Source organism: Hippoglossus stenolepis, chromosome 9 (genome assembly GCF_022539355.2).
Source record: "Hippoglossus stenolepis isolate QCI-W04-F060 chromosome 9, HSTE1.2, whole genome shotgun sequence".
Lineage (NCBI taxonomy): Eukaryota > Metazoa > Chordata > Actinopteri > Pleuronectiformes > Pleuronectidae > Hippoglossus > Hippoglossus stenolepis.
In genome coordinates, this window is record NC_061491.1 from 6,645,117 (window position 1) to 6,667,466 (window position 22,350).

Genomic DNA, 22,350 nt, shown 5'->3' on the forward strand with positions numbered 1-22,350 from the left:
GACTTGTTTCCCACAGAGACTGGAGTACCGCACAACAGCAGCAGCCGTGTGTGGCTTCAGGGATCCAGGGTCGGAGGACATTGTGCCAGTCCTGGTGCCTGCAAGCCTCAGATTGCAATTGCAGAGCGTGGACGGAGGCCTGTAATTTCAGATCGGCCTCTGTGCACGTGCCCACTGTGATTTCCACACCACAATGTGGCAGGGGACACAATAGCTTTCCCTTTGAAGACTGTCCCAAATATTTTGTATCCAACTCTAAGCCCATGCTGCGCTGACCATATTTCAGAGAGATTGGTTAGAATAATTTTTGACTCTTTGGAGAATAGAGGCAATTTGTCATCGCTAATATAGCAGAACATGAACATATTTGCATATTCATCATTTGTGGCACAACAGAAAATAAAGCAGTTATGAATTACTTATAGGGCAGAACTCCACTGAGATATATATCAGAATTAAATCATTGGTGAAACACTGATTGATTTATTTGTTTTGGAGAATCACACATTGCTGATACTATCTAACTTTTGTAAATAATAATGCATTTACAATCCCATAGGTAAAAGGGCTATTTTTTTCAAATTAGAGTTAGTTATCCCTTTAGAGTTTGTGTTAAGACATTGAAGTCTATGTGACAACCAGTGGTAATGTTACAGGATTCTGCGTCGAAGATCCATTTGTTTTCTCAGGTATTTGATCAAGCCAATTCATCAACTTCTGATTATTTTATCTAATACCAATTTCCTGAGAATTTGCAACATCCCTGGATCAAACCCATTTCTGAAAGGTGACCAACCAACTGAGTACCTAGTGAGCAGAAACCCATGACGCCTGGTTGGCCTCTGGCCTAAAAGGATAACATGGGGCTACTAATGATACTAGTTCTCAGGGTTTGATGGGTTGTCAGCCATCAAATGCAGGTACCTTTGTGTTTGGACAGCTATTCACTGAAATGGGACATGGGCAGTGTGTAGCATGTACAGGGTGTACACTTACATGTTTGTGTGTCAGGATATGCCAAAACGTTTTTCCCTCTCGCGAACCATCTAAGTTCATTTCTGCGGGGAATTGCAGAAGGAAGTAAAGCACTCAGCACACTTCACTTTTATCACTATTAGCAGTACAAGCCCATCACAAGGCCTTGCTAAAGTCAAAACATGAGCGGCATGAGAACATGGCAGATCAAGGAAAGGATGCACTCAATCTGTTCGCCCATGACTTCTCGTTTAACGGTAAGTGATGCTTCTGCATTGCACAGGAACGGCATTGATACGTGTCCTGCTGGCCAGTTACAGACACTAGCAGCCTAATATGCGCCAGTGTTTCAGGGACATTGTGCTTAAAGGACCGTGGATAAGTGACAGGGGGAAAACAGAGGAGGTGGGTTATGGCTTTGGAGCAGAGTGAGGAATGAGTGCTCCCATCTGAGAATTCGACTTTGGAATGTAGCTGCTCTGTGACCCCAAAAACACTCCCTGTGCTCCCTTGTGGCCTGAACAACAGAGGCTGCAGCTGGCCACTCCTTCAGAGGAACTTACCCCCCCACCCCACCCTCAAAACACACACAGAGGCAGATTCAAGAGGGACAGAGCACAAAACAGACGAAGAATGGGTTTTATTGGATTAAGCCTCTCTTAACTGTACTAGAATATGATGGAAAGAATTCAAGGAGGTCTGTGTCAACAGGCCTTGTTTGCTTTACTCTGAAAACTTTTTAGGGTTTAGTGCACTCTTTTCCACACATTCTAAATCTGGCGAGGTAAGAAAGAAAGGAACACATGCCTTAGTATAGTTCCTGATCAACCAGGGTATTAAATTTAGGCCCCCACTGAATCTCTACGGATACAGGAAAATAGTTTGGTAACCAATGGCAATTTAGAAGAACAGCCATGGGGAAATAAACATGCATACAGTGTCGTGGTTATGGTGGCCAAATAACCAGTAAGGCTGTGATTCTTTAGAGTTGAGTTTTATAGAAGCATTATACTTGCTGTATAAATCTCCAGAACGTACGATTTCTTTCCTGATGTGTACAAGCAAAGATGAAACCACTGCAGCAGCAGATTGGAGCTATTTATTTCACCATCTGTCTTTTTTAAAACACGTAAAAGCTCAAATAATGTTAGAAAATTCTCTGTTTCTCTCAGACAGAAACACTCTCTCACTGCATTGTTCCCAAATAAAGCAAAATTGTCATTTAGGCTGCTACATGTTAAATATTTCATCAAAATATAATGTACAAATTAATACTGAAAGCAGAATATAATATCTGTGACAAATTGGACCAATATTGAGAAAATTGGTTTATTTTGTATTGCTTTCTATGTGCTCAGTCTGTGGATCCCATTATGATTTCCGTCTGATCCTGCAGGATTGAGTCACACCATAAAGACAGTAATTTGTACCCTGTTTCATGTACCGGCAACTCTATGACACAACCTTTTCTCTCCAACTTTCTGCTGCCCACACTCCAGAAAAAGAACACACGGCTACGATGTCCTATTACCAAACTAAAAGCTTGCTTGGCCTGAGCAACAGGATACTGGCAGCTCTAAAAGCCCTCACAAGAGTGCCAGGATTGTACACTCTCCAATTCAGCACACAGTGTTAAGTACAGCACCTTCCACTGATGGCTGGCACCTGTCCCTCCATATCCGCAGACCTGGCTGGCACAGATCAACACTGCACCACGCTCCACTTCACAGCCTATTACACATTCCAAACAAATTAAATATGAGGGGGTGTGATGGGCCGAGATAGTATTTTGTGGAGCCCCAGCAGCCAGCGCAGGCCACGCATGCAGTAGAGGTTCATTAGACAACTCAATAGAGCCATGTGGAATGTGCGAGGAGACGCATCACTCCATTGTTCCCCAGTGGCTCCTCTGGGAATGGGCTAAGCACAAATTAAAAGAAGTTGAGGAGATGAGTAACAATACTGTGCTATCAAATGTAATGGCACATGACAACCAGCCCAGTGTCTGGATGCTGCCGTTGTAGAAACCACTGAACTGTAGACATTGTTGTCCATGAGGAGAATTGGCAGCAGTCCTCAGAATGCTAGGAACTTGTTTAACTTTCCAATTTTAAGAGGTCCTGTTCCTGGTTTGGCTGAACTCTTGCCACTGGTTACGATAATGTTTGTGTGCAAGCTCGGCAGGGGCCAGAACATGGCCAACCGTGGCTGCACGTAACAAAGGCCGTTGTGGCCCGAAAGTCGGTCAGTTTACAGTGGTTTGGACTTTCCCTCTCAGTCTTTCCTCCTCTCTTTTATCTTTCTCGCTGGACCACAGCCATCAGCAGTTATACAGCAACTATTATGTGTTGCAAGGTTCAGACCGACATTCTAATAAATGGTTGGACCTCATCAACGTACTTCAACCGTCAGTGGGTCAGTAACGGCCAGTCCTCACTTAAAATTCCCTACAAGCTTTGTTACTGAGCTTTGAGTGAGCAAAACGATTGACACACTGTTCTTTCAGATGTAATGTGCCAATACGATCCTTTTGCAAAAAGAAGAGAGAGAAGCCTGACAAAAGAATCATAGCTTATGTTTGTGACAAAATTACAGTACTGAACAAACTGAACGTTTGATAAAACTCAAAGTTAGTGAATACGCAGCTGGTCAGCTGGTGAGAGCTTCATCCAACCATTCTCAGATTCTGAGCCACACATATGGGGGAATTTACAATGGAGTTTGAGAAAACATGTAGATTTAGGTTGCAATTTTTCTCCACTTTACATTTGCAAAGTTGGTAACTTCAATCAAAAAACGTGTTTGTTTGGCTTCGGCTGGCTTTCCAAAGCCCCAATGACTGTGGTGACTCCTCACAGCAGAACTAAATAAACTGAGGATGTGTCAAGCAAACTCCTCGGATTGCCACATGTCAGTGTAATCTGAATGGTCAGTGGACACTGATGGAGCCGTAGTAAAGAGCTGGCAGAGGGAATCCTTAATCCCAAAAGGCAGCATGAGACAGATGGTACGATGATGGAGGATCGATGCTCTCTGCCATCCCAACTGCTTCCAGCGGCCGGCCCAGAGGCAGGAAGTGGGATAATCCCTCAAAAGAAACTTCCAGACTAAACACGCAAGAGGAGCCGCACCCCCAGCCCCCACGGCCGCACTGCTGCCTAGTACAATGTGGATGGTACTGGAGGGGGTTAAAAAGAGAAAGGGAGAAGTAGGGAGGCATTTGTTCCTGAGTTTCTGGTTGAGGGAAGCTTTATGAGGACTTTGACCTTCCCCCTGCGGGCCCCTCTAAGAGGTCCTCAGCTGCAGGACAGAGCAGGAGGAGCCTATATGAACTATACATAACTGTCAAAGAAGTACCGGTGCTTTGATAAAGGCCCCAGAACTAGATCCCTCTTCGATTGAGGGTCTGTCTGGATGACAGCAATGTCCCCTGCATGAAGCTCTTGAAGAGTGGGAAAAACAACGTCTACAACAGAGTCTTCATTGACAGTCCTATGTTATGTTCAAGAGAAATGTGAAGGATATTCCTCTGCTTTCTCTGAGGCAAATGGCTTTTGTTATCATAAACATGACTTGTGCTGCTGGCTTCCAGCCGCACAGATATAAAGGTGTTTATTGGACACAGGGAAACGAATCCCACTCCCTTATAAACAGGGATGCCCTGTCTGTGCCCTGCAGACAAAGAGTGAGTAAATAAACCAGGAATCCAACTGATGTTCCTCTGGAGCCCTGTGTGTGTATTTGTGTGCTGAGAGGGGAATGGTCTGACACTGTGCCTACACCTCACCTCGGGAGGATTTACTGTATTTAGTGGCAGGAAAAACACAAAACATTTACCCTTAGCCAAGACATCATTCACAAGTTATTGGAAGTTAACAGAACAGAATGTAACCGAGGGAAACCCAATGCTTTTGAAAGATGTGTATTAAATCCGAAAATGTATAGAGGCTTCATACTGTATGCAGCCTGCACACATTTTTGACAGCAGGTACGTTGTAAAGCTGAATATGTAAGAAAAAAAAACTGCTCCAGCAAGATGATAAGCTGCCATCTCATTAATGCACAGCTTCGTCTTCCCCGGCGCTGTTTCCAAACATAGCAGTATGAGAGCATCCATCTCCAGCACCCCCCTCCAGCCTTCCAATTTGCTGCCACTCACCTTTTTTTTTTAATTCTATCAGCGTGATGATGAAAGCTGAGAGAGCATTATGGTCCTCGCCAGTGGTCAGACAGTGAGTGAACGAGTGCAGACCTGCCTCGGTCGCACTGTCAGCCATCTAAGTGTGTTAGGACCGAAGAAAGGGGGAAGTCTGTAGTGCCAAGGGTTGAGTGGCATACAACCACAGAGTAAACACCAAAAACTTGAGGGTATGTTCATATGATCCACAGCAGAAAAAACGTGCTGTACTATGTATAGTGCAGTGTCATATTGCTGGGGTCAAATAGCGTTTACACATATTTCTCAGTGTTTGTTTAAGACCAGATGTCTGGTTTTTGTGTTGCATTGGGAGATTTCAGAAAAAGTTACTATCTTTGATAAAATCACCACAGCAAATGAACAACATGATATCTTAGAGGGATAATATATAAAAAAATCACTTCACTATACACAGCAAAAAGTAGAGGTGACATTTTTATATTCATTATTATTTAATCAGTTTACATTTTTTATTTAGATCTAGACAATAGTTGACAAATCAATGAGTCAATTGTGTAGCTAATGTGCTCAACCGAACAAGACGTCTAAACAACTGAAGGCAGCGATCAAGCAAAGTGTCACTGCTTAGTCTTCACGCAATTTAATCAACTAGTCAACTAACAGAGAATGAAAACACAAAAAAAGATCATGAATAATTAATTAATGTCAGTTGAGGACTGTTGACTAAACGAGCAGTGTGAATTTATACACTGTAGCCCCAAACACTTTAAATGGTCTAAAATAGAAAAGTTTCCAGAGCCCAATGTTATACTTGAAATTGCTTGTTTTGTTGGATGATTAGTCCAAATATATTTCATTCATAATTATAAAAACAAGAGGAGAACAGAAAATCGGCATATGAAAAGCTGGAACCAACAAATGTTTGTTATGTTTGTTTGACTACCTGAGGATAGTGGTATTGCTTTCAAATGAAAAACCATCATAAGCCTACGGAGGTGATAAAACACTTGATATCGAATATGACGAATTCTGATTATTTATAGATGCCAAGTAAAGTTTTTTCGCCAGCATTTATCTGTTTGGTACTCGTTGCCATGTTGTGTCATGCCCTGGGTCATGAGCAGCCATGAGAGCATGGGGAGAAACATGGGGAGAATGGCCAGTATGGACAGGCTGTGTGACTGGAAGACCATCTGGTATCACCAGTCACCGGGCACGTATCACCATATGATCACACCCCTTCCAAGGCCATCTCTCCTTCAAGTCACAGCAGCACTCATAACCGCCCTACACTCATCCAGCGCCCAACCCCCCATAGTAAATGGCCCTTACACTGATGCACTCTCCACAGCTATTGACCGGCTCATATGTTTCCGGTCATTGGCATTATTCTTGTACGACCTCCACTCCCCAAAACAATGCTCCTCCTCATGCTCTACATGTCTCCAAATATTGATCTGCACACTTTCTTCTGCTGTCACACAAGGGGAGCCTGAGGAAAGGAATGGGAAATAATACACAAGGAGGGTTCAGTTTTCATATACTAAAACACTGCAGAAGAAAAATCTTTAGTTTGACGGCTTTTTAATTTCGGTAAGACATCAGACAGCATCCGAGAGGAGGGGAATGCTGGGTTGCAGTGGCTGAAAGCCTTTCTAGCTGTCAGGCAGCTGGCAGTAACCCGCAGTCTGAAGATGAGACCTTCTTTAGTCTTTGGCTGAATCACTGAATTATTCTGTTATTCAGACAGGTCCTTCTAGCTTGCGGAGCAAAAGCAAAGTCGGGTTTCTGATAGACCTTGGCAAGATGATGACTACTGGATTATTCATAATGTTTTCCTTTCTCCTTCACGACAAATCTGTTCTTCTATTTTTCACGAGCGCAAGACGCTACAGCCTCTGCAACTAAATTCATAAGATAAGGGCACAACCCTGCTGGAGCAAAGTTCTTAAATAAAGGCCGATTTATATTTAACTCAGACGTGGTCTGGTTCGGGCTCCCCCACTAATTGAGGGATGCAGTAATCTGCATTTACTTACTGTAAGCTGTGCTGCAGCATTAAGATGGGGTCAAGGCAGAGCAGCATCTCTCTCATTTCCCCTTGCTTTCTACGTTCTTAGCATTTAAAAAGAGTATTAAAAAAAAAGCAGGACAAACAGACGACAGTATAAAGCATCACTGCTAAAAGAGGCAGCTGTAAAGGGTTAAAATGACAACTCAATTCCTAATGTTGTAGAATACCTGAAAGCCATATCTGAGCGAAAGCAAGGAGACTGAAAACCAATACATGGACGCTGAAATTGATCCATCTATGGCTTAAGTGTGACTTGGACACATGTTGACCCCTCGTCTCCTTCAACGCTGCCCAAGCAGGTGCTTCCTTGCTGTGGAATGTTGAATGCAGGGTTGAAAAGGTCACGCCATGATGCCGGCCGGCTCTGAAGTATGCCAACTATCTCAGTCATGGGGGGTCATGGGCTTTGACCCACTTCGGGATGCATTTGGAGAGGACATACTCTCAAGTTGTGGACATGCATTTCATCGCATTCCCATAATCCAGGCCAACGGATTCCAGCAGGCAACATTTGTCCTGCTTTCGATCCATCAACGCGCACTTGGAGTACAGCTCTCAAACTTATCAAAACCAAAGAGTGAGTGTGTGAGGGAGAAATACAGGTATCTCTTTCTGGCTCCTCGAGTTATCGAGTGGCACCGTCCCAGGGGGGCAGTTGTTAGCGTATTGTTATCAGAGCAAGGTGGCGAGCTGACAGAATGTTTTTGTCTGCCAGACAGGGGTTTGGGTAACTCCACCCCTCTCAGCCCAGCGGAGGAGAGCAACGCTGATGAGAAGTTGACCTTATTCAATCTGATTTTTTCCCCTCTACTTTCCCTCTTTTTTTTGGACATCTTTCTTCCTTTTTTGTGCATGTGAGGGCTGCCAAGCTCAGCGGGGAAAACAGTGTGGTGATGGTGCGGGCTGCCTGCGGATGCACTTCAAACACAGGGAATACTTCCAATAACGTATGCACATCATGCATTGGTAGGTACATACGCACCCACACAGACACAGTAACACACTCGCAAGAGCTAACAAAAGCACATTCCTGCGGGTATCTGAGCAAGTTCAAGACAAAAGGGTTTAGAGCCATATCTCTCGCACAAAACTGGCACCGCAGCTCAGGCTATAAATCCTGTCACAGGCTCATTCAGAGGCGATGATCAGGGACAAACTTTCAATACTTCACTGCTTGTCCCGTGATCACACCTCATCATTCCGTAGGATGGTACGGACAGGTCGGAGCCCATGAATGTGTCAGGCAGGTCATAAGTCACAGCACTGCGCACACACACACACACACACACACACACACACACACACACACACACACACACACACACACACACACACACACACACACACATACAGGACCACCACTATGCATAACTCATGGTCATGACTATTTACAGCATGAAATGGTCACTAAGAGGTGTAAGTACATAGTCCTCAGTGTATCTGATGTCATGCAGCAGCCTGCATACCACGCATATGCACACAGACTACACATCCATGCGTGCAGACAGATTTCACACACACACACACACACACACACACACACACATTCCTGCTGAAGGATGGATGAAGGCAAAGCTCCACACAGGACACAAAGAGTGTTGGTGTGGAGTAGAACAGAAAATATTCAACACAATCCAACAATGAGGAGCCAGGTCGGAGGAGGAGACAGACGAGAAGAGAGAGACAGGCTGGAGAAGATACGGGGAGAGAGAGAGAGAGAGAGAGAGACACCACAGCAACACTAACCTGCTTCACTTCAGCCGGCATGATGGTCCAAATCTCGCCACCTTTCGTTCCCGCAAAAATAAAACGCTCCCGGGGAAAACGTGTGACAACTACCTCCTCCTCTGGGGAAAAGTTATCCTGCGCCTCCTCTCCTCCCCTCACGGGCTCCTCTCGTGTGTACGCGGAGTGTTGCCTGTGTGCGCGCAGAGCTGCGGCTCAGACGCAGGCAGCCATCCTCTGCTCAGCTGCGTCCACACACACGCACTGAGGCGGAGCAGCACGGGAAGCCAGCCGGCGGCCCTTTCACAATAAAGCACTCGCAAAACACGCTGCAGCTTTACTCGTGTCTCGATTCAAAACGACAAAAGAATGAGTAAGTTTGAAACCACCCCAGAAAACTGCTGACCATTAAAGATGTAGGTCTACACCGTCCTGTCAACAAGAGAAATAAGATATTGAGAAAAATGTTGATTCCATGTGTTTGTCACAGGATGCAGGTAAACATGGCGAAGAGGCTATATATAAACACATAAAATAGAAACTCAACACTTTTGTTCTCGATCCCATTTCTCATGAATTCAAGTGAAAGATGTAAGATTTCCTCTGTGCAAAGTGAGCTCCTCACCTTCGCAAAGATAATCCATCCACCTGACACATGTCACATACCAAAAGATACTGATTATAAAGCATTATTAGACTGGTCACAATAAAAGGCAGACTCTATAATATGCAGTTCATCTTGAAGAATGATCTTTACCACTCACTGAACTACAGTTTCACATCCTGGGGTATTGAGTATCTGGTATGACCACTATTTCCTCACATCCACAGACAGACAGTTTCCAAAAAATGATGGATTTCTGACGGCCCTATTAGAGGTCAAGTCATACAGTAGGCCTAGTAATGCAGTCCCCCGAGAGAAATGCATTTGTAATACCTTATATTGTATGTTTGCTGTATTTGACGACAGGAAAATATGACAATATTGCATATACTAGGTAAAAAGAATATGGATTCATGACAACACAGTGGCACAAGGGCCGATCATTAAAATCCAGCAGAGAGCCTAATTGTTTTCAGAGGACATGAAATCAGAATGATTGATAATTATGAGTTGCAAGGGTCATCTTTTCTGGAAAAACTAGTGCTTTTATTTTGAAAGCAAAAATCCCTTCACATCCAGTGAAATTCTGGCTATGTCAAGCATGTTTGACACATGTGAATAAAGGACTCTGCTTTCTTCTTTGCAGAGATGCTCTATGGATGTATGGGATGGAGAGAGATGGGGAGATGGCGTTGCTTTGCACAACCCCCCTCTCTGTATCGAAAGCAGGAATTCAAGAAAAGGAATGGAGCTGAACTTACATACACACACACACACACACACACACACACACACACACACACACACACACACACACACACACACACACACACACACACACACACACACACACACACACACATGCACACACGAGTTCGCAGTAGAGAACAAAAACCTCTTAGGCTGAGAAAAAATTGGGGAAAGAGGAGGTGTGTTAATAGAAAGGAGGATTCCCAGACAGGCAGCCGGAGCTGTGCAGGAGCTCTCTCTCCTCCTCCTCCTCCTCCTCCTCCTCCTCCTCTCTCTCTCCTCCTCTCTCTCTCTCTCTCCTCCATTTCCTCTCATTAGGTCAGTGTCTCTCACTCTATCTCTGGCATCTTACTGGGGTGGGACCAGCTCCCTCCATACGCTCCAGCTGCATCTGTCTGTCAGCCTGTCTACCCCTCCTCCTCGTTGGCATAGACAGAGAGGCGAGGAGTAGGAGCAGGACGGGGGGAACAGGGGCTCACACGCAAAACAAAAGTTGCCCCTACTGAAGCAAAGGCACCCCATACTCTGCAAATTTTTACACCCTATACACAGACACACACACACACAGCTTCTTTTCTCTAACTCTTTGTCCCATTCCCCTCAGTGCACTTGATATAAGGGAGGGGTGGGACGTACGTGAAAGAATTCACATTCAAACGTCTATGACTGTGACCAAGACTGAATAGGAATGTTAATCTAATAACGTCGAGAGAAGCTTAACTAAGGACGACTTTGAGTGAAGTCTGAACAGGAGAAGAGAAAAAAGGATGACTGGACTAAAAAACTGAAAACAGAAAAAAAGAAGAAATCCCAAACGGAGCGGAAATGGCTGAGGTTTTGCATTCCACAAGCTTGGCAGTGTTATTTCATCTCCCTGAATGTTACTGCTCCATTTGTTCTTAATGAAAGACCTGGCCCACCATGCGCCATTACAGCGAGACCTATTTATGCTCAACAATATGATTAAGAATTCATGCAACATTACATTCAAAAAGCAGCCATAAAAATATCTCTACCTTCAACATTGGCTGCTCTTATGTGATTTGCAACATCACATTCCATTAAAGCCATTTAAATGTTGAGTGTTTTCATAACCTTGTTTAAATCCATTTAGTGCTCTGGAAGGCTCATGGGGGCAGATGAGTAAAGAAGCTTTGTATGTGTGAGTCAAAGTTAATGTTATAAGGATAAGAAATGTCCATTTAGAGGCGGGGATTGGTGGTATATCTCAAATCAGAATAAATCACTCAGAGCAGAGCAGCCCTATACGTTTAGTTGCATTAGGGCCCTGTGAATTGCAAAAGGGCACTGCCTCCCCCTTGAGTCAAAGGTGGTGTCAATGTTCACAACTTTGATAAGAGGATGAAGGGACACCATCTTTCTGGTCACGAAAAAGGAAAAAAATGAACACCAGCAGGGACGTGACTTGAGGAAACAGCAGTCAGCTTAACAAATTTGATGTCACCGCACAGTGACACATTTATTCACAATGATCTCTCTGTGCCTTTTCTAATCAGCTGGCTGTAGGTGTTTTTGGTAATCCAATCCGATTTTGTGACAATCCCAATCAGCCAATCATGTCATTGCTGTCACACTCTCGCTGTCAGCTGTCATCTCAGTGATTCGCTGCAGCCCTCCTCCTCTCCGATCTCCTGCAGCCTCCAGTGCCCTGGTCGAGCCCAACTGAGTCCACTCCTCATCTCATTGAGATCATCAGAATCTCTCCATCCCATCAGGATTTATACAAATAACCTCACCAGCTTTCAATAATGATGACATCACATGGAGACTTTCCCCTTTTTGTACACTACGTTTTGTTCACTTGTCAAATGAAGGCTTTCCTTATTGAAATACCACAAAATGTCAATCTTATGTTTGTTCAAATTTTAAGGTAAAGGGGTCATTAATGACAAATGGGGACAATGCTATAGAACCATGTCGCTAGCATGGCTGGAAAATGCTGCTGCTCTTTACGCAAATCAAAAGGTACAACGCATTGCTGGACTGGGGTATCAATAAGCATTCTGTTCCAGGATATAAAGAAAATTGACAAGACAGGAAGAGATAAACTACAAAAAAGTAAATGGAATGCTTCACTTCAAATTGACTCCTGTAATGTTTTCAGGTAGGTGATACAGCACATATGATACCAGGATGCCTGCTACTGTCAGACAAAAGCTCTCTTCTCTTGACTGTAGTCAACCCGTGTCTGGGCCTTGTAAAATACAAGTACAAGGTGTATGAATAATCCAGGAGCTGTAATCAAACCTCCTGAAGTCAGCGATACTCTGTCAGGACGTACTTGTGAAACAGATGGTAGAAAGGTTGATGTGCAGCAAAGCTCTGACAGGCAGACACCTCCAGTGAGGATTCTTCTGTTAAAATCAGGGATTTTGTTTCAATTCAAGAAGACACAGAAGTGAAAGCAGATGCGGAACGTAGACGGAACAACAAGTAACTTGAGAACATATATGGTATTTTATTGCAAAGAATTGCGCTGTATCATTTCAAATTTCAGATGAGACTTTCCTGATATCTAATTGTGACAAGTACTTTAAAAGTTTTTTAAGTTTACCTTCCGACTTTACCAAAAAGGTAAGTTCAGCCAAATATCTCCTTTCACAAAGCAGGTCTGAAAAAACAAATGCATTCAAAATGAGAGTTAAGATAATACTGACTTTGCTGCTCTAAGTACTTTATAACAATCACTGGACAATGCAGGAGCCTGATAAGAAAATAATATGAGTGTGTGAGTGTACAGGGCCAAGATGATCTGCTGCTACAGGCTGCTTGCTGTTTATTCCAACAATGGCACAGCTTGCAAAAAAGTCCTTATCTAATGACTTGTACTATCATGTTTTATTCTCCCCTTGAAAAATGGCTACTCAGCGATGCAGAGGATTAGAGTCCAATCTATTTGGGACTTTTGTCTCGCAAAAAGGCAATTTTCCTTTCACTTAGGGAAATAAAGTTCTGTCTAAATGACATCACTTCAGATGAAAAGGTTCTACTTTCTGCAACAGTACAGCGAGACTGAAATACAACTATAACAGGATTAGGCTTTTCCTAGTTTCCCATCCTGCAATGTGTAATTGGGACACAGAATGCAGCACAAACAACAGAATATGAAGCAGTTTGAGGCTGACATGCAGCAAAATCAGCAACTTATACCCACAAAAGTGTGGGTAGATCAGAGAGTCTCAACCTGCGGGGGTCACCAGATGGTTGAGTGGGAAAATATAAATATATATATATATATATATATATATATTCAAAATAAAATGTAATATTTTAGACTGGAAATAGTTTTTACATCAAATCTGTATCTGTATCAGGGATAAGATATGCTTTAGAATTGATGTTTTTCGGTGTGTTTGTGAGAGTCAAAGTCTGTGTGCACATGAGATACTGCTTGGCCAAAACTAAATATTTTCCTCCTCTTTCCACCTCTTCAGATGCTGTGAGTGCATATTTGCTCTAAAAGTGGGAAAACGCTCATAAAACAGTCAAAGTTGAGCACAATCTAATAAAAGGGTTAAGAATTATGGTGTGGCAGTCTGCAGTGCAGAAAAACACATCTTAGCTTCCCCATCTGATCAGACATGTTCACCAGCCCGATTATACTCGTGGGACACAACTCGAAAAGGTCAAGAACTATTGTTTTAGATGAAAATGTCATAGTACTAATTCAATTTCTCATATGCCTTGTTATACGTTAACATGTAAGATAATGAGCAGCAGCTTCTTGGCAGGTTTCAACTGGCTCCTTCAGTGATCAAGGTCAGCTGCATTTAGAACTGTAGCTGTTGTCAGACCGGCACTGAACTGCAGACATTTCCCTGAAATTTTCTTCAGGGGCAGTATGTAAGAATGCAAATATTTGAGTCGGCTACTCTAGACATTTTTCACAACTTTTCCTGCCAGCCCCTAGTAAAATGTCTGTAAAAGTCAGAGTGAGCTCATGTGAGAAAACAGCGGAAACATTACTGGATTTAATATATCTGAGGATGAAAAAGAGGAGCCATACACGTAGTAGACACAGACAAAGATGTCAACTTGGAAAGACAAAGAGATTTGAGACCTTTTGGCGATAAGGGCAGACGCTGAAATTACCCAAAAAGTTGCAGGAAAACAAAAACATTTCCGTCATTTCCTGCCTCCTGCATGCTCTAACCAGGCGCCACTCCTCGCCTGAATGTTCCAGACACTTTCCTGTTGTTGTGAACGCATCTGATCTCCTGCTACGTTCTTCATGTGTGAAAGCCAAACTCCAGAAAATGAGGAGTCATGTGAGTCAAATGTCAACTCTCCAGACATTTTCCTGAGATCATGTCTGGTAGCAGCTTGGGAGAAAGGAAAATTACTTTCCTCTCTATACATGGAATTTGTGCTTGCTATATGCACTTACTCAGCACAGAATGATCGGTTTGAATGAGGCTCGTGGAGAAGAGTAGTGCCCATCTTTTCACACATTCCTGCCTCACGACCATCGCTCCCCGACACTGAGACAGTTCACATACCAAGCCCGCCCTCCTTCAACTTCACCCTTTTCAAATACACCATCATATAAAGAGGGCCCCACAGCCTGGCTTCAACTTGAGACAAATAACATGGTTTTTAAACCAAGTGTGTGTGTGTGTGTGTGTGTGTGTGTGTGTGTGTGTGTGTGTGTGTGAGCAGCTCTGTGACACAAAACAGCAGCAGTCTACAAATTCCAGACTCTGTGATGTCCAGTCTTTTTATAGTCTGCCCAGCTAGGTAGTGTGTCTACCCCTGAGGCAACGCCAGAACTCATATAGTCAGTTTGCACTGGCAAAGCCAATAGATGTATGTGTGGCTCTGACTTTATCGCTATAATCTGATGGAATACTAACTATAGATTACGGTTACTGCACATACACACCCCTGCCGTTGCTATGGATTCACATGCTGATAACCGCCTGGCAGGTGGGAGAAAGATGATTTACTGGCAAACACCAAGAGGTTTGCCTTTGTTAACATTAAACAGAATTGAGATTCTGGACTAATTCCAGGTAAAGCACCACCTGAGAGTTCATTCATCTGCTCTGGAGATTTTTTGCCTGACTTCATTTGTCAGTTCAGCCGAGCTCCTTTTGTGCCTCTTTCCAGGAAACGTGAAAGGTTTTACAGGGAACACTTTTAACAAAAGTTCATTTGAGTCTTCTACTTCACATTACTTCCCAAGGACAGTTTACACAAATGTATTTGCCGAGGAGCAATAAAGCAGAAGACACTGTTTACTTGGCAATAGAACTCAATATCCACATTAGCCTTTATTAAAGAACACACTGGGGTGAAATTGAAAATAAAAGTTAGCTCAAGTCCCTTTTTCGCTACTAAAGCATCTGTAGTCTTAAGGAATGCTCTGTCCAATAAAGTGCAAATTTACTCCTGCAAACCTTCCAACACAAGGCTGAGTGCAGCTTCTGGTCCTCATTTGGTGGCTATTTACATGCTTGTAAGTCATGTTGTAAAAATGTCGCAGCAGTACGTTAAACTCATGATGATAATTAAATCAAGACTTTGGGGAACACCACCAACCCAGCTACCAAGTTCTCAAACTGTTTTCAATTTAGGGGTCAGCCTCCAGCCTTGTTTGGATACCCTGCTGGACACTGAGGTCACATTCCTCAGGTAGCATTGGTGTCCCGTGAAGGAGAGGGGATTTATTTCAAACACATGGGCGAAACAGTTAAGTGTCTGAACTCAACGGTCAAGCCCATGGTCATCTTCACGTACACAAGAAGACCTCCACGCTCTCCAGAAAGTCTCAGGCCGAGGCATCGCCCTCAAAAGATATTTAACTTGCCTGTTCACCTTTGCCAGTAAGTGAGGATGTGTGGTAGAGGAAGTGGGAGTAGTTTTCAGATACCACTCTAAGAGCTTTTAGTGAGCATAATGGTTTAATGGATTGTGATCAAATGACAGGGAGGTGCACCAGGACAGGCATTAAGTCCACCGTTGTTGGGGCCGGTTTGAAGGATGGAGGTCTGAGCCGCCTCGGGGGAACATAAATAGCCCACAGTACAAAAGGTTTTTCCGCTGCTCTACCTTTGAAACCTCTCTCTCGCCCTGTTCATCTGAACAAGAGGAATATGCACAACCCCAGTCTCTCTAAAAGTTCTTGTCTTTGCATGTCAGCCCCTGTGCCGCGCTGAGACACAAAAAGGACTTGCCCCCCCCCCCTTCACGAGTGGTTAGCAGCGTGATTCACGGGTCATCACCTCGAACGTGACAAATAATTTTGAAGAGGGAATGAATAAAAGATGATCTTGAATGTAAAAGCACAATCGCTCTGCATTTTTACTGAAGGCTGAGCTGTTTAGTGGGAAAGTCTTTGTGACGCAAATGTAAAATACATTTATTAGAAGTGCAAATGGATCACATTGCCTTTAGAACCCCTTAGATTTTGTGCGTACTATATTTATTATATATATTATATAATACCGAGCCACACTGCTGTACTGTTGAATATGTAATTAAAGATTATATTTAATATTATTGTACACGTCTTATCTGATTCATTGCTACTACTTTGAACATTAATGTTAATTTGAAATAGTTTTACACAACTAATTCAGGCAAATCACTAGTGGATGGACTGAACTTGTGTCTAATTGTATTTCTATAGTTCTATTTAATTCATTATTGTTTTTATAACAATACCTTTTTTACTTGCGTTGCTGTAATATCCTTCCATCTATCCATCTATCCATCTATCCATCTATCCATCTATTCATCTATCCATCTATCCATCCTTCCATCCATCTATCTTACCCCTGGTTCATAAACTCAGCGATTCATAGCGATTCAAATGTCAGGGTAACGCATCTCATAGTTGAGGATTGAGAACCATTGGGAACCTTTGGGAACCACAGCTTTAGATGTCACCATGCCTAAATGAGGAATTGTATCCTCAGCATTGAGATTACTGAACAATCCTTCCACCATAACGTTGTATAGTGCCGCTGCTCTATTTGTCTCTATTTGCATTTTTCTCTGAAGATTATTTAGAAATATTAGTGAAAAGGTCACAACCAGTCGACCAGGTAACCTTTAAACTGTGTGAGATATGATTAACTGTTTCATACGGAAACATGGAAAACACACAGAAATGTTATTAAAGGATTTACATGTGACTTTTCTGCAGGCTACAACATGAACCTATAAATTGAAAGGGAATAAGTGTAGGAGGGCCACGGGAACAGTGTGGTATACAAAAATAAACAAAGGAGGCACTTTCACACCGAGGTAATTAGGGTGTTTATGGGAGGCGAGAAAGTTCTTGATGGCACAGCGAGGAATGAAGACAAGGGAAGACAGAGGAAGGGAGGGGGCACACTAAGGCTCATTGTTAGGCAGGTGATTTATGAGGGTACAGGAGCTCCTGAGCCTTGCCAGTGGAAGGATAGATCTTCTGTCGCTATAGCACCCTTAGCCCTTTGTATCCATTGTGCCTAGACAGGGCTTGAGGGGGGGCTGTGGGGATGAAAGTGGGTGGAGGGCAGCTGAAGCGATTGTTGGTTGAGTGCTGTGGTGCCATCGCAGGGCCGGAGCCTGTACATCTTCACCACAGATCAAAGGCTGCACTGTTCCCTCTCTTTAAAGCTCACAAGCCTTTGAAAACTTCCCACAACATTTGCACAAGGGATGGTATGCCTCTGCAATGCTGGACGCCTGCAGAATGTAGTATCGGAATACCAAATGGCAGTATTTTATGATATCCACAGTGAGAGAAATTATGTAGTTTCCTTTCAGGGCTCGACAATTATTCAAATTTACCTTTCACTCGTCCAGGAACAAAAGTTACTTGTACGGGTGAAATAAAAATAATTGGGGTGACCACATAGCCGAATGGTCAGGATGCATATACCACATGGACATACATGCTCTGAGCAGCAGGTCCTCAGGACCTCCCAGCCTGCTAGACCACTAACTGCATGTCCATACCCCCTCTCTCGCCCACATCTCCTCTCTCTCCACTTTCACTATCTAATAAAGACACAAAGAAAAAAACATACTTGTAATAATTACAGTAATTAACTTTTATCAATTGTTTGAAAATGCAGAGTTCAGATGAACAAACAGTTGAAAGCATACAAACTACGTCAACAGTAAATTATTTAATTTATGAATTTTATTAATGTGGCTACAATAAAAAGCTGTTTGTCATTTAACATTGGCATTAGTATGCGCCATTCTACCTGGCCTTATATAAAATGTCACTGAGGCATATTTATAAACTTTGAAATTATTTATTCGTCATTATTTTACATTCAAGCCATTACGTCCTTGCTAATGACCTTTATATGTCATGCTGAATTGCAAAGCAAGTCTTTCTCAATGTGAGCTTCAAATGATTATCAATGTTTATCCCTCTGACATTTAATAATGATTGAGATATTATCATGATGATAGTTTGGGTATGGGTGATGAATTAGTGGTAAAGAATTAGCCACAGTCGTACGTAATGGTCACATGTGACAGCGTTTTCACATTCATTTGTGGTTAATTGTTGAAGTGAAACTGAAGCTCAAGGCTTTATAAAGCTGAAGAAAAGATTTCTCTGTCTGTGTGTGTGCACACAGTTACCGTTCACAAATCTTCGTTCTCTCGTTGACTTGTATGGTTGAGTTGTAACGTTTCTTCTTCTTGGGGCTTTTCCTGACACTTGGCCAGGCTGCGGAGCCTGAAGGAACATCGCAGCCACTGTTCCACTGAATGTTTGAACTGTAAGTGATTCCTAAGCTGCGGGATATTTGGAGTGACTGCTGATTGGTCAATTATGGCTTTCTGAAATGGATATATAAGAGGGAAAAAGTGCATTCGTCTCAGAACAGTTGTTTATTTATCTAAAAAGTCATGTAGTGAGTCAGTGGCACATAATACGATCAAACTGTATTTGTTGTTTATGAAATTTCTCTTCCACTTGCCCTACAAACACTCCACTTGTCCCAGACATGCAGACAAGCTTTCATGTGGAGCCCTGCCTTTTCAAAGCTGGGTGATTGTATGCAGTGCGAGATGGGAACTATGCATGCGTCAGGCAGCGGCCGTGGGTAGATTAGGCGTCTGGTGTATATGAAATGAGGTCACCTTCTCCCTTAGCTCCAGACAGACATGGTTGTCTGAGTGCTGTCTGCCTTTCTCCACACATTGAACAGTCACCATGCAACACTTGACCTTTCAGAGCCTTGGTGATAATGCTCCTTCAGGCAAAAATCAATTACCAAAGGGAAAAGTGATTTCAAATGAAGACAGCGTATGATCTTAGCATGTAAGTGCTCACATGTTGGGGCTGTTGATGAATGTGGATTGTAAGGCCACTCAGTCCGCATCAGTGAATCTTCTGATAATTTCATCAGGAAAGCTAATGGAGTGGCCAACATCATTGTTATGATTTTCCGCATAGGACCGTGCAGCATAAACACTAATTCTCCTCCTTGGCAGCAATTCATAAAGTGTTATATTGAAGTGAGTGAGGATCAGGATTCAATTAGAAAGGTCTGAGAAAGTAGGACAGTGCGGTTCAGAAGAACCTTTTCCCACAGACAATGTTCCAATCAAAGCATCTTGTGGTGATCTACCTTCCTTTACCCAGTGTTGAGATAAAGTAGGGCCAAATAATAACATTATAATAATATTTAAACATGTTGAATCACAAGATTCTTTAATCCTATTCAGTCTTACACACAGGGTGTTAATATCAGAGAGTGATTCTCTACAGGACAGACTAAGATCCTAGAAGAAAAACAATGTGTGGTATGTAGCGTTTTTAGCCAACAAAAACAACATGAAATGCTTGAAGGTTTCGACTTCACTCACAATTTTTCTTTTTGGTTAAACAAGGCCAAGACTCTATCTTAGGTGCTAGTGGTTCAGTAAAGTTGTACCCAGTCATGCTTTTAGCTAAACGCTGATATCAGCATGCTTAAATCACTACTTATTTCGCCAATGCTTCCATGCTGACATTTAGCAGATAAAATAGATCTGAAACATTCTCTATAGATTTTCTGGTAACAATTGTTTCAAAGAAGATTAAAAAAATGTTTTAAATGAGGTAAAGTAAATTTTTTTTTTTTTATTAAATCATTATTCGCCAATATAGGCTAATGGAGCATTTGTCAGATTTTCAAAACACGTTCATATAAGTATTGGCTTAACAACATCTTGTATCCTTTGGGCTATAGGCATCATGGGGCTACTAGAGAAACAGTCATAGGATCATTAAAGTATGAAATGTATGGATAAAATGTCACATGCAGTCCATTAAAACACAAAAAAGTCAACCTTGTGTTGGATAAGTCAAGGCACCATCAATGTCAGAAGATCTCATAGGACCATCCATATGTGTGCAATATACAACACACAATAGTTGTTGAACTATATCACCCTGAACTGTGTGGTGGACAGACCTACAAACCAACGCTATACCAGCCTTAGAACCACACTGACGGAGTTGCTAAAAACTCTTCCCCATCATGCAAATATTTTTACGTTCACATGAGCATTATCCAAAAGATTTGTCACAAAAGTAGAACAGCAGTAAATCTTCTACACTTTAAATCTGTGGAGGAAATGACTGCTATATATCCTCATAACGCTGTCAAACCAGTGCTGTGTTATTTATTTGAGCCATTTGGCTGCTGTCCAGAGGCCATGCCTCACTCCACATCCAGACTGGACTGGACAGAGGAGCCCGCTGTGTTAAAAGCAACAAAGTGGGGTTGGGCAGTATTGACATTCTCCATGCACAGTTTGAAGTGACTAATCATACAGGACTCTGCTGATGAGCATGTGAAGTAACCTGCAACCAAGCTCAAACGATGAAGACTGATTATTAGGACCAATCTGTTCCAAGGTGAGCAATGTGTATCCAAGTCCCTCTTGATCAGTTGGTTTCCACTGTCATCCACATTTTTTTTTTCACCCTAGCTTTGAACAATGGCAGGCTCACCGAGTCTGACCTTGAGGTTGTGAGTCTGAACCCTAAGATACTGATCCATGCTCCATTTCCATTCATCAAGCAGCCCGGGGATTGTATGTGAGTGTGTGTGGGTGGAGAAACAAAGCAAAGATGAGATAGAGTGAAAGAGAACAACCTGGTGCATTCCTCATCACTCATACCACCTCATTGGGTGAATGGAGTGGGTCGGAGGTGAAGCTCACATACAGACACACACACACACACACACACACACACACACACACACACACACACACACACACACACACACACACACACACACACACACACACACACACACACACACACACAGAAACAGAAGACACACACACACACACACACACACACACACACACACACACAGAGAGACAGAAAGACAGAAAGACAGACAGACAGACAGACAGACAGACAGACAGACACACACACACACACACACACACACACACACAGACAGACACACACACACACACACACACACACACACACACACACACACACACACACACACACACACACACACACACACACACACACACACACACACACACACAGACAGACACACACACACACACACAATTCTCTGTCAGTCTAATCTGTGAGTGATAGTGTGAAAAAGCATATTAATTCAGAGCCTGTCATGTTAAACACTGTCCAGTAAATCATTGACAAGTTTATGAAGAGGGTATTTGTCTCTCTTTTACACACACACGCACGCACGCACGCACGCACGCACGCACACACACACACACACTTAACCGTACCATACTTTCTCTGCATCATCTTCATTTCACTTCACAAAGCCAAATTGGCAGCTAGCCCTTTAAAGATGAACACAGACACCAGACAAACACATCCACAGGCAAATGTATGCAAACCTGTTCCAGCGCTTTAGGTTTTGCTGTATCAATAAAACATGAGACAGCCTCCTTTACTGTGATTAAAGGTGATGCATCTAAGTGCTACAGATGCAGCATCACCAAGTCGTGCTTTCAAATTTCCGTTTGTACAACGTGTACAGTTTCTTCACAGAAATGACATATGCAAGAGTAAAACCAGGGTAAAGTGCTGTGAGGATA

At 42.9% G+C, this 22,350-nt stretch overlaps 1 protein-coding gene across 7 annotated transcripts in view; it reads right to left on the reverse strand.

Annotated features, from left to right (window-relative positions):
• Positions 1 to 22,350, reverse strand: part of arvcfb (ARVCF delta catenin family member b) — a 236,519-nt gene that overhangs the window by 104,256 nt on the left and 109,913 nt on the right. The window contains exon 1 of one of the 7 annotated variants that reach the window (XM_047341130.1): positions 8,955 to 9,198. The exons of the other annotated variants lie outside the window; for them this stretch is intronic. Within the exon in view, the coding sequence (XP_047197086.1) occupies positions 8,955 to 8,975 (21 nt within the window). The 5' untranslated portion in view covers positions 8,976 to 9,198. Of the gene's footprint in view, positions 1 to 8,954; positions 9,199 to 22,350 lie in introns of those variants that run through there. 7 annotated transcript variants of the gene reach the window in all.